At 31.2% G+C, this 16,909-nt stretch overlaps 1 protein-coding gene across 1 annotated transcript in view; it reads right to left on the bottom strand.

The window, feature by feature from the left end:
* Positions 1 to 16,909, bottom strand: part of LOC100169120 — a 25,385-nt gene that overhangs the window by 6,548 nt on the left and 1,928 nt on the right. Inside the window, exon 2 of the mRNA XM_029487290.1 lies at positions 286 to 443. Coding sequence (XP_029343150.1) covers positions 286 to 397 — 112 coding nt within the window. The 5' untranslated portion in view covers positions 398 to 443. The remainder of the gene's footprint in view (positions 1 to 285; positions 444 to 16,909) is intronic.

Below are 16,909 nucleotides of genomic sequence, written 5' to 3'. Positions count from 1 at the left end.
ATTCTTATCGCTTCATTAGATCAATTGATATGTTTGGCAAAAAACATATCTAATATACTATGCACGCGTGTGTTAGACAAAAACAGAAAATCACGGTATCGAATCCCCTTAATGTATTATAAGATCATTAGGATCTAATATTCTAATGTATGATCTCATTTTATTAGGTAGATTAAGGTATAAATATTGAATAACATAATAATCTCAATAAGACTGTATGTATTTTTTTTTAAATTTAAATTACAATTTTATAATAGTTCATAACAATTTGTTCTACGATCTTACCATCGGTGGAATATCCTCTGTGCACATACGGTAGTGTTTCCGTTGATCTGTGGTGGTGTTTGCTACTGCCAGGTGTGGCCACGTAGTGATGTTTACTGATACGTTTCACCATTTTGTTAAGTTGAAAATGACGGGCTGTTCAAGATGACGTGTTGGACCTTTAAAAACCAAGAAATAAGAACAATAAGTTTTGGTACCTATAACGACGAAAGGTAAATATATTAAACCCATCAATATTGTGTATCATACAGTTTGAAATCTGATACAGTTAGGGTGAGTGGGGGGAAGGGGCTAACAACATAAAATACATAAATATGACAAAAAAGGACTCTTGGATTTTTTTATAATTTATGGCAGGTGGTTGCTATTTACGTAATGTAATTCATTGAAAGTGAGCAATTTTTTTTTTTTTTTAAATATTCTACTATTATTCATCCATTTCACTATTATTTTGTTCGTTTTAAGGAGAGGCTTGAAAGATTTTTGAGGGTCCAAGCCTCACCAAGCTGATTTCAGCCAATATTGTGTATGCATAGGTATCATATTATATATTGTTCTTAATTTGTTATAGTATTACAAATTAAATATATTTTAATAATGTAATGTGCGAGTGGTGACCCCCTTGAAAAATGCACCACTGGATAAACAAACATTTTTTATTTAAATTGCCTAGGTTAAGCCCCTTAGAATGTGAATGTCAGGCGTCTGCTTATGCATTTAATTCATACAAACCAACATTACATGCAAAATATTCAACACATGATATATATATTTTCTATAAAGTATAAATATAAGAAATTAAAATTGAAACTAGGTATATAAGTGTAAGATTGATAAATTGAAGATATATCTCAACACAAGCGAACAATCGATTTGTCATATTATACCATAGAGTAAAGAATACGAAAACAAATTGTAAAATAACAGTTATAACTTATAATTAAAGACATTCCCAAACGTTCTTCTCGTCAAGAAAGAATTAATATAACTTTAAAACAATAGCTAATTGTATAGTCGTATACATAGTGAGTGTCACAGATATTATATATTAATATATTAAATAGTGACGTGAACTGAATAATTATATGCTCGTTTTTCGTAATATAATTAAAAACGGTAAATCTCATCAGGAGCAATTTTATTATAGTACTTACAGTTAAGAGACGTTAAGTTTTATCAAATAATACAAAAATACTACTTACCACAAATTCAAAACATAAAATTAATTACCAAATATTTAATTAAACAGAAGTTATGTTCTGTTACAATTAAAACATAATCGTACAAAATTATTAAATCATATATAAGATCGAAAACCATTATTAAGATAACCAATACCCATATAAAATATAATGTCGCTATATACAGGATGCACAATAATATAATATAATAACATAGTAGGGTTTTCATTGTAAATATTAGTTCAAAAATTAAATCCTAATATTTTGAGTGGCTACAAATTACAATATACGTACATACGGTCAACTATAATACGAGTATATGATTTCGGTGAGTTATAACTTATAACAAAAGAGATTAAAATAATGGATTTTGCATGACCAGCACCAGCTTCAGTGTTTTCAATCGTAGCCCGTAGGTGACCTTTGCCTTATAAAAAAATGGAACAACTTTAACATTTTTGATTTTTTTTTTTACTCTTGTTGATATATTAAAAGTTCATAGGTAGGTATAGCAGTAATTGCTGCCATAATATTATTATTGTTGTTACTATTATTAAAACCTTAAGCTCCGCGAAAAACTATATATTAGAATCTTCTGCAGTGTAAAATTATTATATTATATTTTATGAACACTTATCCGTCGTTGTTGTGTATGTATATAATATACCTATCCCCTTCGGGCATCCCCAGAAGATTAAACCAAATTAAATCACTGCAGCGCGTGTACATATTATATTTTTTCCTAAAGAAAACATTTCAAATAACACTCCGGCCAGGATTTTTCAGGTCGTCGCAAATATTGATTATTGTCACAATAATCTGTCATGAATTGTTCCGTAGTTACGGTTCTTGAGACGCACGCTCAGATGACAACAACCGATAGGTACCTAATTTACAGTAAAAAAGGATAGTTCTCATTTGAAAAACAAGAGTTTTTACCGTCACAGGACACTCCTTAGTCCTTAAATAATATAAAAATATCAAGAATCTAAAAATACGAATATAATATTATGGTCTCTAAGTACCTATATATATATTATAACCTATATAATAATTCTAAAAATCAGAATTTAATAAATTCATTATTAAATGATAAAAATTTGAGCGAGTATGATTGGTGAATCACCCTGTATTATAATTATAAATAATATTATATACCATAACGACAACTCAAATATCCATCTCTTTTCTCCTCTATACCAGTCCGGTTGGTCGCACCTGTTGACGCGGAGATTCCGTTATGTAAATGTCACGCAGTTAGTATATAGTTAGTATAGTGTAGTACGTATAGTACCTATCTCTACGTAGTTTATGAACAATGCCTAAAACGGTGTCTACGATGTACCGGTGTGGGGAGGGTATAGGTGACGGGGGAGGACGATCGGCGGAGAAGGAATCAAAACTGTTGAATAATATTTTAACACTGCAGGAGTGGCTATATTATTAGGCCGTAGGTACTATTGCACCGAAATCATTGTGATCACGACATTATTTTATGGTCACGTATTATAATGTCATCAGTGTATCCGCTACTCGGATTGGTAATACATTTTATTTAAAAATAACACAACATACGTTGAAATTAAACACGCAAGTCAATATAGATTATTTTTTCCAATTAGACAGTGGATTATGAAAAATGTATTATTTTAAATGCATAAAAAAATTGCATTCTGCTACATTTAAAGTATCAAAAATTATTTTTGAACTCATTAGTTATTATGATGAGTTACCAATGTTCAAAGTGAATCACATAAGTAATATGTTAAAATCATTGATAGTTGCAGACTACAGTTACTATATTTTTTTTTCCATACATGTTTCACTATACTTAAAAATGTTATGTTTTACAAAAGGTAAATGTGAAAAATAGGCTAATAAGTAAGAACGAGTTTCACCCTCCTAGGTCCAACCCGGGGAGGGGCTCAAACGAGGATTTTGAGATTTAAGGTGGACATTTTTGTTTATAAATAGTTACTATTGGGTATAGCTAATTGGATATAAGAGAATAATTAGTAGAAATTAGTATTTATTATTTGTGTAAGTACATCGATCACTGTATACAATTATTAATGACAACACTTAAAAATTATCTATAGGATTTTATAATATTGTAGACACCTACTGTGTTTTTCAGAAGCATAACTTCGACAGACCTTAATCCGGACTATACGATGCTAACCTAACCTAACCCCGTAGGACCGACCGTGAGAAGGGTATAGAGGTGACCTGCAGTGGCTATCATCTGTATCATCACCCACTCACCATCACGTACTCCCCACCCATCGCCTTATCTTGTCTGATGTCTATTTTATTTAATTATTGTTTTTTGCAACATTTGTTGTACTGTATTTCATTTTTTCGGCATAACTATTATCAAAATTGTAAATTACTTATTCATTCAACATAAATTGTTTAATAACTTTTCATTAAATTGTGATGTAATAAAATTATTCTGTTAATACAGTAAAATTTTGTTTCTTGTTTTTAGCATTAAAGAGTACCTACGATTTTATTTATTTCAGCATAATAATGGCCCCACTGAACACGATTATGTTCACCATGTGCAGAGAGTGTGGGACCCACTGGGACCCATAAAGAACATTAACTAACATTTTTTTTGTTACATACAAAATCTCAATAAAATAATATAAGGTAGGTCGGTATGATATTTTATTTTCAAATTACTGAAAAAAATTATGCAATATGATACCCACGAACAAAATAATATCTAGGAAAATACAATATACAATTTGTAAAAGTAATCAGGTAATAATATAATATAATATAATATAATATAATATTCAAAAGACAATAATTTGATATTATAATTATTTACAACATAAAAATAATCGAATTTCATTAAAAATATATTTTAATACCTTTCTTTTTCGTGATTTCATTATCAGCAAACATTAAACGTTTTGATTAATGATCTTTCGTAATAATTATTAGAACGAAAAAAATCGTTGAATTTTACGTAGGTAGATAACCCATAATAATATAGTAATACATAATTTCCATACATTTTTTTCCTTGACTAGATGATTGAACATGTTTTTACACGTGTGTGAGTGTGACCTATGATCGCTGTAACAGAGTTATTTGATATATTGAAATACCCGCTCGCGCTATATTGGTTCATAAATCTTTGTATCCCAACTAAGTATCAGTGTGGTTAGGTTATAAGAACCGGTACAAAATTTTACATTGGGAACAAACACGTGCCCAACAACAATATTACAAGAAATCCAAACACGTACACGTCAACGCCTCCCATTACATCTGAATAATAATAATACCATCGACCATCGTCTGTAAACTCATCCGTTCGACTAACATAACCGGACCCTAGTTAGACCATCGCCAACATTAAACGAAGTAGTGGTTATCTGTACACACATTTCCATAGTACCTACCTACCTATATATTATATTAACGCCTTATTCGATATCCGTTATTATCGAATATTTACGACAACCGATGAGAAGTCGAAAAATTTTAATCGTGCAAAAATTTGATATTTCCCGATACACAGATGCACTGAGCAGTGAACGCACTGAAGACTGAACAGCTATAGGTATCGTCCGGTTGGATTGAAAATATTAATGGATATATTATTAGGTATAGCAAATCGAAGTAACACCAAGATAATCATTACACCAACAAATGATCTAAATCCTTGACAGTACGGCCCGCAGCAAAGTACTTATAGCTTAGTTTATAGGGTTAAAAACCCATCAGCGGTGCTTGACGGTCGTGTTTAAACGTGCAACACGGATGGCTAATCATAGAGAGAGAATAGACATACAGACTGCAGAGACATAGACATAGACAGAGACAGATTGCAGTGGTGGGTTTTAAAACGAGCTTCTAAAAAGGATTATTCGTCTGGAGAAAACTACTGTACCGTACGTCGAAAAATAATAATAATAAATACAGGAAAACACGGTTAGAATAAAGAACAGCGCGTGTTATCAAGGATAACAAATCATACACTTGTGTTGTTTATTGTGTACTATTATACTATTTATTATACTATTTATACAACCATATTATACTTTCACTACGGTCGTCACCGGTTACAGAGTATATAGTATATACGGAGCCAGTAGGTACACGGGGTAGACAATAGGTTCGAACAAGAAAGCGTTACTTGTGTCGCGATGACGGATGTAGTGGCCGCGGGTCGAAACGAAGGAGGAGCGAGAACAAAAAATGACTGTTATTATTATTCGTACGCAATGGTTTTCGTATAAATAATACAACATTATGCCTATAGGTATTCTTCCGGAAGGAAACTGCTGCAGCGGCTGCACTTTTCTTTTACATTTTAGTAATTAGTCGATAGTAATTATTAATATTATTGTTACGCGCGGTAGCCGCGGTTCATCTCGCGACGACTGAGCAACTACTATATATACTATATAGAGATACGTCGCATAATCATAATATAATATTATATTAATTTACTCGATCGAATGCCGTTCGGTGGTGATCACAGCCGGCAGCTGCAGCAGCAGAAGCAGAATATATTGTTTCCGTGACACGCGACACGGCCAATTAATGTCACTGCCGCCGCCGCCACTTGCCGCACGTTTTTTTACGAACACAAAAAGAAAATTACGTCGGAAGAAGAAGAATATATTTTTTATCACGAGCGTGTTAAACGCGCGGCGTTTCATGGTCACGGGACGTGTGCTCTCCGCCAACACGGTCGGACGACCACCGATATCAGAGGGTGCGCGAAACGCGATTATTATACGACGACGACTACACGAAATTAATCTGGACCAGAGTCGTCGCTCACGACGTGTAGATCAACACAATGTGTGTGCAGACCATAATATTATAAAATAATGTGTTGTGCGGTTCTTATGTGCAGATCGTCTGCGTATACCCAATTAACTGCCTACTTATATTATAATGAAATGATGATTGATGAATAATGAAATTAATGACAAGAACAATATATGAGCACAATTTTCAGTGTTTCGATTTTAAAACTAATTTTGAAACAAATCTACTCAGCTGTTTTGTCGGTATTAGATAGATAGCCGTGTTGTAATGATGTTATTTGAAAAAAGAAAATCCAACCAGATACAAAAACATGTACCTAGTATATTACATAGTGCATAATATATACATATATGGTGTATGTGCACTTTGCAGTTCAAAAATGTTTTTGACGGATGCTCTGAATTCCAGACGAAAGTAAAACCGACAATAAAAAGAGTACAATGCGCGAGACGACAGTATAATATATATTCACATAATACCATATAATATGTAACCATCAACCGGTAAATTGTACCATACATATACATAATAATAAACACAATATTATAATACTATTACAGGTACGTACCATGTAGGTTGTTTCCTCGAGACTTTTCCCAAAAAGCGCACAAACACTGCGCAGATATACGTGTACGCACTACGCACATATAGGTATAAGTTTATACCATACAGTGTGTCAATACACATTGTATTAATACCCATGTATGATGTGTAATATGTATGTATATAATATATATTATTATATTATATTACATGCGCCGAGATGAGGCATTGTACGCGCGGGATGAATGCATAACGGGAAATTACAAAATCTTTTTATCACGGACCGTGTTCACAATAATAACATATTATATATATGTACATTATAAATTATAATATTATTATGTATATATATATATAATATGCTGCTTGTTGGCTGACGACAATAACGAGTGAAAGTAGGTGTGCTCCGTGGGCCACATAACCGCCTACAACCGGTCGTACAGCTGTGGGTAGACCGCACGGATGATGTCATTGCACATGCCGACTTGACATGTACGCGGGTGTAGTGTGCGTAGGTAATGTGCAGTGTACAAGTTGCACACACACACACACACAAAGTTCTCTCGCCTCGGAAACGGCAAGGTCGTCGTCGTCGTCGCATCCGGACCCGAAGGTCCTTCATAGCCGCCGTGAGTTGCGCGATATTTATTCATTTATTATACGGTAATATATAATATTATGAATTTTGTTTATATTATAGTTTTGCCGACTTCGCGTAGGAATATGTAACGCGAACCGCAAACCACGCGATGGTTTTGTCCCGCGAGAGCTTGACGGCGGCGGCGGCGGCGGCGGGAAGTCGTGATGGGAGCGAAAATACGAAAATTGTAATCAGCCGCCGCCGACTATCCGACCTTACTCAACCCAGCAGAAACCGTAAAACAATAAAATAAAATCGAGGATAAAATTAATAATAATATTATGCGATGCCATGTTGTACAAGCTTTATACAGCGATCGGTCGACATGACGACGGTCGTTTTTGTCGAAACTGCCAAACTATTGATACATACAAAATGTGTGCTGCAGCTGCAAAATTGTATTTTTCTAAGCTAATGCGTTACAATATATAATAATTGTGATGTATGACGCCTTGTCAATACATTGATATATATTAAATATAAGAAATATACATTTAAGTAAATCAGAACTTTATTTTAAATATAAATGAGATTCAAAAAAACATGTTTTTACAATTCAAATTGGAGGGAAAGAATTTAACAATGAATGATCAGTAATGACTAGCACCATTCTCAGAGTGTGCTTCTTATCAAATTAATACATCAAAGATGTTATATATTACAATATTATAATGACCATCACAGGAATTGCGGTATATATAATAAATAATATAATATTAAATAATAATATTTAAAATGATTTATTGAAAAAAAAATTCAATAATATTAACCATGTTCGGCAAGCGCAATGCACGTGGAGTATTAAGTATATAAAAAAAATTGAATTAATAATTGATGTATAAGCAATATACACGAACAATAATAATTTCAATCAAAGTCTAAAGTGTGATATTACCGATATTATTTGTACCTATTTGTTAATTTTGTCAGGTAAATCATTTAATTAAATGTACCCAATATTAATATTAATTTGAAAATGAATTGTGCATCACATCTTATTTTTCCTTTTACCTAATTACGCATGTACCGGCCTTTTTATTTTTGGTCTTTTTCACCTCAGACTTTTTGGTAACTAGTCTATACCATCATTCATAGATTATAAGCGCAGCTGGTGCATATCACATAATATGCCATACGATACTCTGGACCTGTAGTCGGCAGTGATCATGTTTCTGGTTACGTATATACCTAACTTGATCAAAGTGTAATATCGACACCACGCATGTGTGCTGCACGGAGGACTTAACTCGACGCGTCCATATACATACACATATATTATATTATGTTTATAAACACTGTATAGTGTTTACAGGTATTGATGGTATTACATTATTTTATAGACTCGTCGAATTCCGCTGAGGCGAAAGCGAATTTCTACGATATACACAGCCATACATGTACACGAAAACATATCCATTTTGTTGTAGGCATTTCGACTGAGGGACAACTCTATATTATTATACAATTTAGATGTACACAATATTCTATAAGATATTTTTTATCTACAAAAGTATTTATATTATTGCCAGTAATTAATAATAATTACTAATCAGGAGCAGCGCAATGAAAGCTGCGTAATGCCCGTTTATACGTATATATAGTATATATACGTATATATTATATACAATATACATATAGGTTTAGAGTGCCTACCTATATTATTATTTATTATTTACGAGCCGCGATATCATCGGCACACACAATAACATATGAGTTATATTGTTTACAACACATAATTTTAGAGAGTCGATAAAAGCGATTTGTTGTCTAAAAGGCGCGTTCGTTAAAGTCGAACGTGCGGCAATGCCGTAGCGTGTGTATATTATTCACGATGACAGACGGCAGGAAACCAACACCCGCCCAATGAACCGATAACGGCGGCGGTGACTTAACGGTAACGAATCGAGTTCCGGGTTCTGTATAATATAATATACTACATAGGTACACACACATAAAATATAATAATTTATTAGATACTATATATGCATTATTGTTTATCATTATTGTATTATACTCGTCACATCGGTAGGTTATAGCTGCTCTGTCCGTGTCAGCAGCAGTAGCGAACGTCAACTCGTTTGGAATCGCGTATTACGTGAGAAATTAGAAGATTGTATATTATTACATTGGTATATAATACATGCAACAGTGATTATTTAGTTTTCGTGGCATGCTCAGCGATTTTAAGCAGCCATAAATCACGACGACGTTTACAAAAGAAATGACGTCATTATAATATTGTGATTATTAAACACCAATTTGTCCTGTATACATAGTCTGCACTTCTATGGTTACATCGTATTTACTGTGGGCCTATGTAGCTGCGTTCTGTACAGTTTATAATATATATACAATAATATATACATCTGCAGTGACGGCGACGGAGGAGTGTTTATTACATTTGAGGACGTTATCGTCTATTTGGAACTCCAAAACGGTCAGTGAACTCTTTTACTGTGGTAATAACACAACACGCCAAACAAACACACACCTATTTAATGAGAGATAGTGTACCTACCCGGCGACTGATTAAAAATAAGAAAATATTCATAAAAAAAAAAAATATTATTATAACAATATCCCGTGGCCGCCACAGCTTGCAATCGCTTGCAATCGTTTACAAGTATCTCTATACGACATACATTTATAATAATATATTATACCGTATTCGTATATTATGCAAAACGTTTATAGGGTGGTATGCGTGTGTGTGTGTGTGCTTGCTACGTAGCAACTATTAACTAATGCGATTTAGCGGTGCACACAGAGGATATAATAAAATGTATAATATACCTATATACGCACCAACTATATATAGTTATTATTGTGCGCCGGATCCAATTAAGGATTAAAATAAAAATAATACTATATATGTATAATATGTATATTGTATATAATATAGGTATATATTTATATTATGCATCGGGACGACGGCGGCAGAAAACTTATAGTTCAACAACCGCAATCGATTCGGACGCTGCGAGAGTCTTAAACGTTCGCTGTGTAACGTGTAGGTACTTTACCTATAGGCTATGTGTATAATGCATATGCGATATATAAATATATATAAATTATATAGGTATTGATACTGATATGATATTATTATGTATACTTAACAGTTAACGACATTGTGGTTCCTTATCTTCGTTCGAATTCGAGCGCGTAGGTCGAAACACGTAATCCGCGCGCGTGTCGATGAGAAATAATAAAATAATATATCATTACGGCCCACGACTGTAGAGTGCAGACGTGTTTGCGTGTGTGGTTTGCAACCCGTTATTCGCCGAGTCGCAGGAAGTTGCAGGGATCACAAAAATCCGATGATTAAAGAGGAAAACAGCGAGGAAAGAATGCACTGCGCTGTGCGGAAAAAATATATTGAGTTTTTCAAATGACCAAAAACTGTTATCCGAGAAGGAAAATCCAGCGTTCCATATTTCCACATACTATTACGGGATATTGGGAGATTTGGTATAACTTTTTTTTTTACATTTAATTGAATATATACAATCTGTAATAATATTTACAATGAGTATATTGGATGGAATAAAATTGGCTTTGATGGCATGAGGGCAGTGGCGTAGCCAAGATTATGAAATGGGGGGTGTTTTAGGTATAGATTAAAACCAAGTTTTTACAGTTTTCGTATATAAATAAATTTAGAGTTCAGGACTTGACTTGTTGCACTAAAAATTATCGAAATATGCAGTCAAAATTCTCAAAATATGCTTAAATATATGTACTATGTAGCAATATTTTTATATTATTTTTAAAAATCATAAAACATACTGCAATTTAGGTAATAAAAAACTAAAAAAGGTGGGTAAGTGTATGTCGCTCTGCTGTACAGTAGGTTACAAGTGGGTCACTGTATAATGGATAGTATTAAATTTGAATTCAATGATATAATATCACTGGATAAGAAAAACGATTCTGAGCGGAGACGGTTTGTCAGTCTAGGTATTAGACATACCTATCATAGGTATACTTATCTATAGTATTAAAAAAAAATTGACCTATAATAGGTATTAATAATAAATTCCAAATTAATCATATCACAATATCAATCAGGTAACGCGTTATACATCAACAACAAACCGTGGTACTATCATAGATATATAATAGTATACTTTAGAAGTTTCAAGTACCCACAAATAATATTATACAATCATTACAATCACAACAAAATAACTAAAATAGTTATTCCAGGTTTTTTAATATGTAATTTCGTCTAAATAGAGAAATTAAAATGACTATAAAAATAAATTTGTTGCTTATGTATTCTTAGAATTTTGGTAACAGAGTTAAATATTTACGTGGAATCTTGTTTTAAATTTTCAATCCTTAGATATAAAAGTTGAACATTTTATAATTTTTTAACTACAAAATTATTCAATTTTAAATTTGATAAATGTTGTAAAAATTTCACCTTCAAATGCTTATAAAAAATAATTGTGCCTATGTATTTTTAATATTTTTCAACTGCTATTGTAACAATGTATCAGGAGACTTGTATTAATTTTTTACACTTTTTGGCCAAATAGATAAAACTTTATTGATATTTATAGAAAAAAAAACTAAAAAAATTGAAAACTTACAATGTCCGTAAACAGCTCAAAAAGAGTCAAATTATTTTCAAAATTTTATCGTATATAGAAAATGCTAATATAAACATTCAGTGAAATTTTCGAGGTTCTACAGTCACTCGTTTTTTAATTACAACAAAATAAGATAATCGTTACGTAAGAAATCGAGTGAATATCAAATGTTGTAAAAATATGAATTTCAAACGCTCATAAAAATTTAATTTAAATTTCTTATAGACATTTTTTTTTTGATAAAGGTAGATTATCCTATAAAGAATCTTGTATTACATTTTAAAATCTTAGTTCTGAAAAGAAAAATTTTTACGAATTATTAACTCAACATAATTTGCTAATTTTCGTGATTTTTACATATTTTGTCAATTTTTGAACTTTAAATGCTAATTAAAAAAAAACTGTGACTAAGGATTTTTAATATTTTTCAAATGTCATTGTGAGTTGTAACAATATAGTAGGAGCATTGTATTAAATTTTCAAGTATTTTTACTCAACAAATAATGTTTTATTGACATTCATAGAAATAAAAACTAATTAAATTGGAAACTTAAATTGTCCGTAAACAGCTCAAAACAAATCAAAATATTTTGAAAATTGTATCATGTATAGAAAATGGAAATATAAACAACCAGTGAAAATTTCATGTATCTACAGTCATTCGTTTTAAAGTTACACCAAAAACCAAAATCGATTTTCTCGAAAACAGCTTTTGCGTAAAAATTCCCGTTTTTCCTTAATTTTTCTTTTGTTTTTCAAGGCGCTCCTATCAGAAAAGGTACTGTTGAAGAAAATTCAAGCACTTTTACTGTCCTAAAAGGTGATGACAGACACAAAAAAAAAATAATAAAATAAAAAAAAAACACACATCATTGTAAAATCAATACATTCATCGTTCCACTCAGAATCTAAAAGAAGATTATTTTCGTCTGGCGCAGAAAAATTATTGCCAGGCTAAAATACAATCTCGATCAATTTTGGGTACCTATGCATAAAAGCATACCCTACAACACCTCAAATAACGTCCCTGCAGATTATAACCATTATAATATGTCATAATTTATTCATTTCATACAAACTTGAATATGTGTATAGTACTTAATATCCATAAATATAATTTTTTTTACATACCTAGGGTCTACGAAAAGCATTTTCTTAGAAATTTAACTTTGAAATATTCGTCTACACAAACAATAATTATACAAATAATAATAGTATTTTAATACTACATAATAGTAAAATACTACTTTCAAATATTACATTTGACAAATGATTGTTAATTGTACATACCGTCTCGGTATAAATACACATATAATGGTTTCATATGAAACAACTTTCAGCCTGAGGTTCTGAATGTTGTTCAATATATATATATAAATATATTTACTTCTATTTTAATATCATTTACAAAAACTTTAAAGAACAAAAGTATGTAATGTATATTGTATAAAACATATTATATTTTATACCTATCTAAGTATATCATGTACATAGGAAAGATGATTTTATGTTTTATTATACAAAAAAATCATACTTTAAACCTACTTTCTTAAAATTACTTGTACAATGTACATTATGAACTCTAATTTCAACAAAATATTTGAAATAAAAAGAACTCAAATATCATCTCTTATTTTGTTTATGCATTTCTTATTAAAATGTATAAAAGTAGCCAGTATCCATAATGACACTTTGGTCTGGTTAAAAGTTTTAAAAAAAAACATTTTTCATCAATATATTTAAAAAAAAAATTAATAATAAATAATGTCTGTCTGTATTTGTTTTTAACGTACCTCCCAACAATTCTACAAAATCCAAAAGATAATAATATAAATAATATATTATTAGGTAGGTATTTATATATTATATCTTTACATACATAAGTATACATATGTTGTTAATTTATTTTTAATTTCAATTTCGAATTAACTAATACAATATGTATAATAATTTTAACTGTACTTACATTTTATAATTTAAAAAAAATTTTTAATGAAAAATATTTTGTATACGTATTAACAAGTGTTTGTATATTAGGATCAAAGCCTAACATATACTATCACTACCTACCTAATTAACTTTCATACGAATTTTCAGGATTATGATTATCTCACGCTGTATTACTACCCAGGGTGTGGGGTAGTCATCCTAAGCTGGGTGGTATAAGTAAAAAACTGTTGACAGTTCCACCACAATAATTACCGAACTACATGAACATCAAACAATAATAATTTTCATTAAATTACAAAATAAATTTATATCATAAAGTGATAATAATATTTTTATTGTGGCCTAGATTTATTTTTAAAACTCCTGACGATAATCTTATTGGTCGTTTATTATTTTCTACTTCCATCCGGACTGATCTAATACTCGTATATTAATTATAATATGTTACCATTTCATAATATAAAGATAATTACATGAACGACACATATTTATTATTAGTTGTTTATCGTATGGAAATATTATACTTACTTTATAGTATTATGATTGGCGATTACCAAAATATTTATCGTATATGTACCTACTCATAAATTATGCATCATATAGTTAAATTCTATAAATATTAAATGCCTTTAGCAAAATAAAATTGCTTCGCAGATTGCATGCACAATGCACATCTACACAGTTTCCAAATAGGTAACAAGCGTTACGATTATCGGGCAATATTATAAGTTTGTCACTTGAACTTCAATTACCACCATTGGGCGGGGTTTTCGTTTTTGTGGAATATCCGAATATACCTATCTACATTTGGGGGTTGTGATGGAGAATTAACTATTCTGTTTCAGATTTTTTTTAAAAGCTTATTTATATGATAATATACACGCCGCGCTGTGTTATAAGATTTCGATACATAATTGCGTTTACCAGAAAAGGAAAAAAAATACAAAACATTTAACGGAAAAAGAAAAATGATGAACTCTATATAAATAACATGCGCGCCTATACTACCAACGCGTCATTTTTCTTTGTCGTTGTTTTCTTAATTATAAAAAAACGAAACACCTCCGCCGGGATGGGTCGTTTTTCACGTTGTTGCGGCGGCGGTGGCGAATTTCTCTTCCGCGGCAGGCGAAAGGCGGGTAGTCAGCAATATAGGTACCTAACCCTATATATTATATATATAGATACCTAACCTAGATAGGTGCAGGCTGCAGGTAGAAGTATATCCGTGCGTGTTATATACCTACGCAATAATGTAAACGCGCCGGTTTGTGTGCCGGCCGTTATTAATTCGTCGTATTACGGCGGTCATTATTCATTCGGTAATAATATTGCAACGGTAATTGTCCAAATAGACGCCACGGAACTAATAAGTTTTGACAGACCACGTATTCCGACCGTAGATGTGACCGCGGGGGTGATTGAAATCTCGTAACCCTCAAACGACAATAATAAATGTGTCATCACTGCAGCGCGTAAAGGTACCCATGTAAATATATATGTGTGGGAGACCGGGCCGGCAATAGATATTATAATATTGTAGTTGTCACAATGATGTTAATAACTCTGAAACTAGCAGACACTTATGTTCGCTATATGTGTGTACCATACATAATATTATATTAATGAATTGGTTTTAAAATATACGAAAGTCAGTGTCCAGTGATATAATATAGTAAGTTAATCGTCGTTAAGATTGAAAATAATCGTTTTCTATCTCGGCGAACAGATTTGTAACTTAATACAGTCGCATGACAAAATTTCAAGACGAAAAAAGTGAATTGATACATAATATTATGTTGTCCATTTATATAGCTAAAGTCGTAATTGTTAACTCAACAACTGGTGTATTAACGAATATTCATATTGTGGTGTTTTATTACTTATTTTCGACTGTAATTCATTACAATAGGTACATAATAATATGATAAGTATAATTAATAATTATATTTGATAAGTGATAACTCAAACAGTTAATTTGTAATCAAATAGTAGAATGTGGTTTGTTGTCGAAAATGACGAAGGGATTGTTGTCACGTGTGTTTAAAAGAATAAACTAAAAATTATTTAAATTTATTACATTTTATTTATACGGATTTAATTTATTTTAATTGAATAATTTTTAAATTTGATACAAATTTAACATTGAAAACTAAAAGTTATATTTTGATGTCGTTTATTATTTAATTTACCTGTAACAACTAACCCCGAGATGGTATTACAATAAACCCCGATGGTTATCAATGTTATCAAAAATTAAAAATTTTTTTTTTTTAAATCAAAAAAATGAATTTTGACCTCATATTATGTTTAAGTATTTGATTTTTTTTCTTATAAGTTGTTCTCTTGATTGTATTTAGAATATAATACATTTGACAAACGCCACTATAAATAAAAAAAACAACTGTGCTATAAATACTGCAAATTTAAATTATAAAATCTGTTACTTCTAGCCTTCATCTCCCCTATATGGCTCAATATATTATTATTGTTGAGACGTATAAATGATAATATGCATAGCATCCATGGGCAATGGTTGTACTATAGAATATTAATTAAATTGTATTATTTTATTGTTGGCTGCCGTACTTACGTTTAGGTACAGGTGGTTCGTTAACACGTTTACGAGCATTTGATCTGGTTATAAAAGTTTAAGGAGAGAGATTTGACACAACATCATATCCCGCTAAAACTGCTCAACATATATAAATATATAATATAATACAGCCTTCAAGTGCATGCCCAAGATATTTGTTCGATATTTTGCGGTGTATGCCAATATACTATGTAAGAGTACTAACACGTCTCTCCTTTTTTATAGTAGGTACTGCGCAGAAAGATTATTATTATTGTTTTATGGTGTATATATACTGCAGTTGATTCAAAATCCAAGTAAAACAATAACTAGGCAT

Source organism: Acyrthosiphon pisum, chromosome A1 (genome assembly GCF_005508785.2).
Source record: "Acyrthosiphon pisum isolate AL4f chromosome A1, pea_aphid_22Mar2018_4r6ur, whole genome shotgun sequence".
In the NCBI taxonomy this organism is placed as follows: Eukaryota; Metazoa; Arthropoda; class Insecta; order Hemiptera; family Aphididae; genus Acyrthosiphon; species Acyrthosiphon pisum.
The sequence above is the reverse complement of the archived record's forward strand: the minus strand, read 5'-3'. Positions and strand labels throughout refer to the sequence as shown.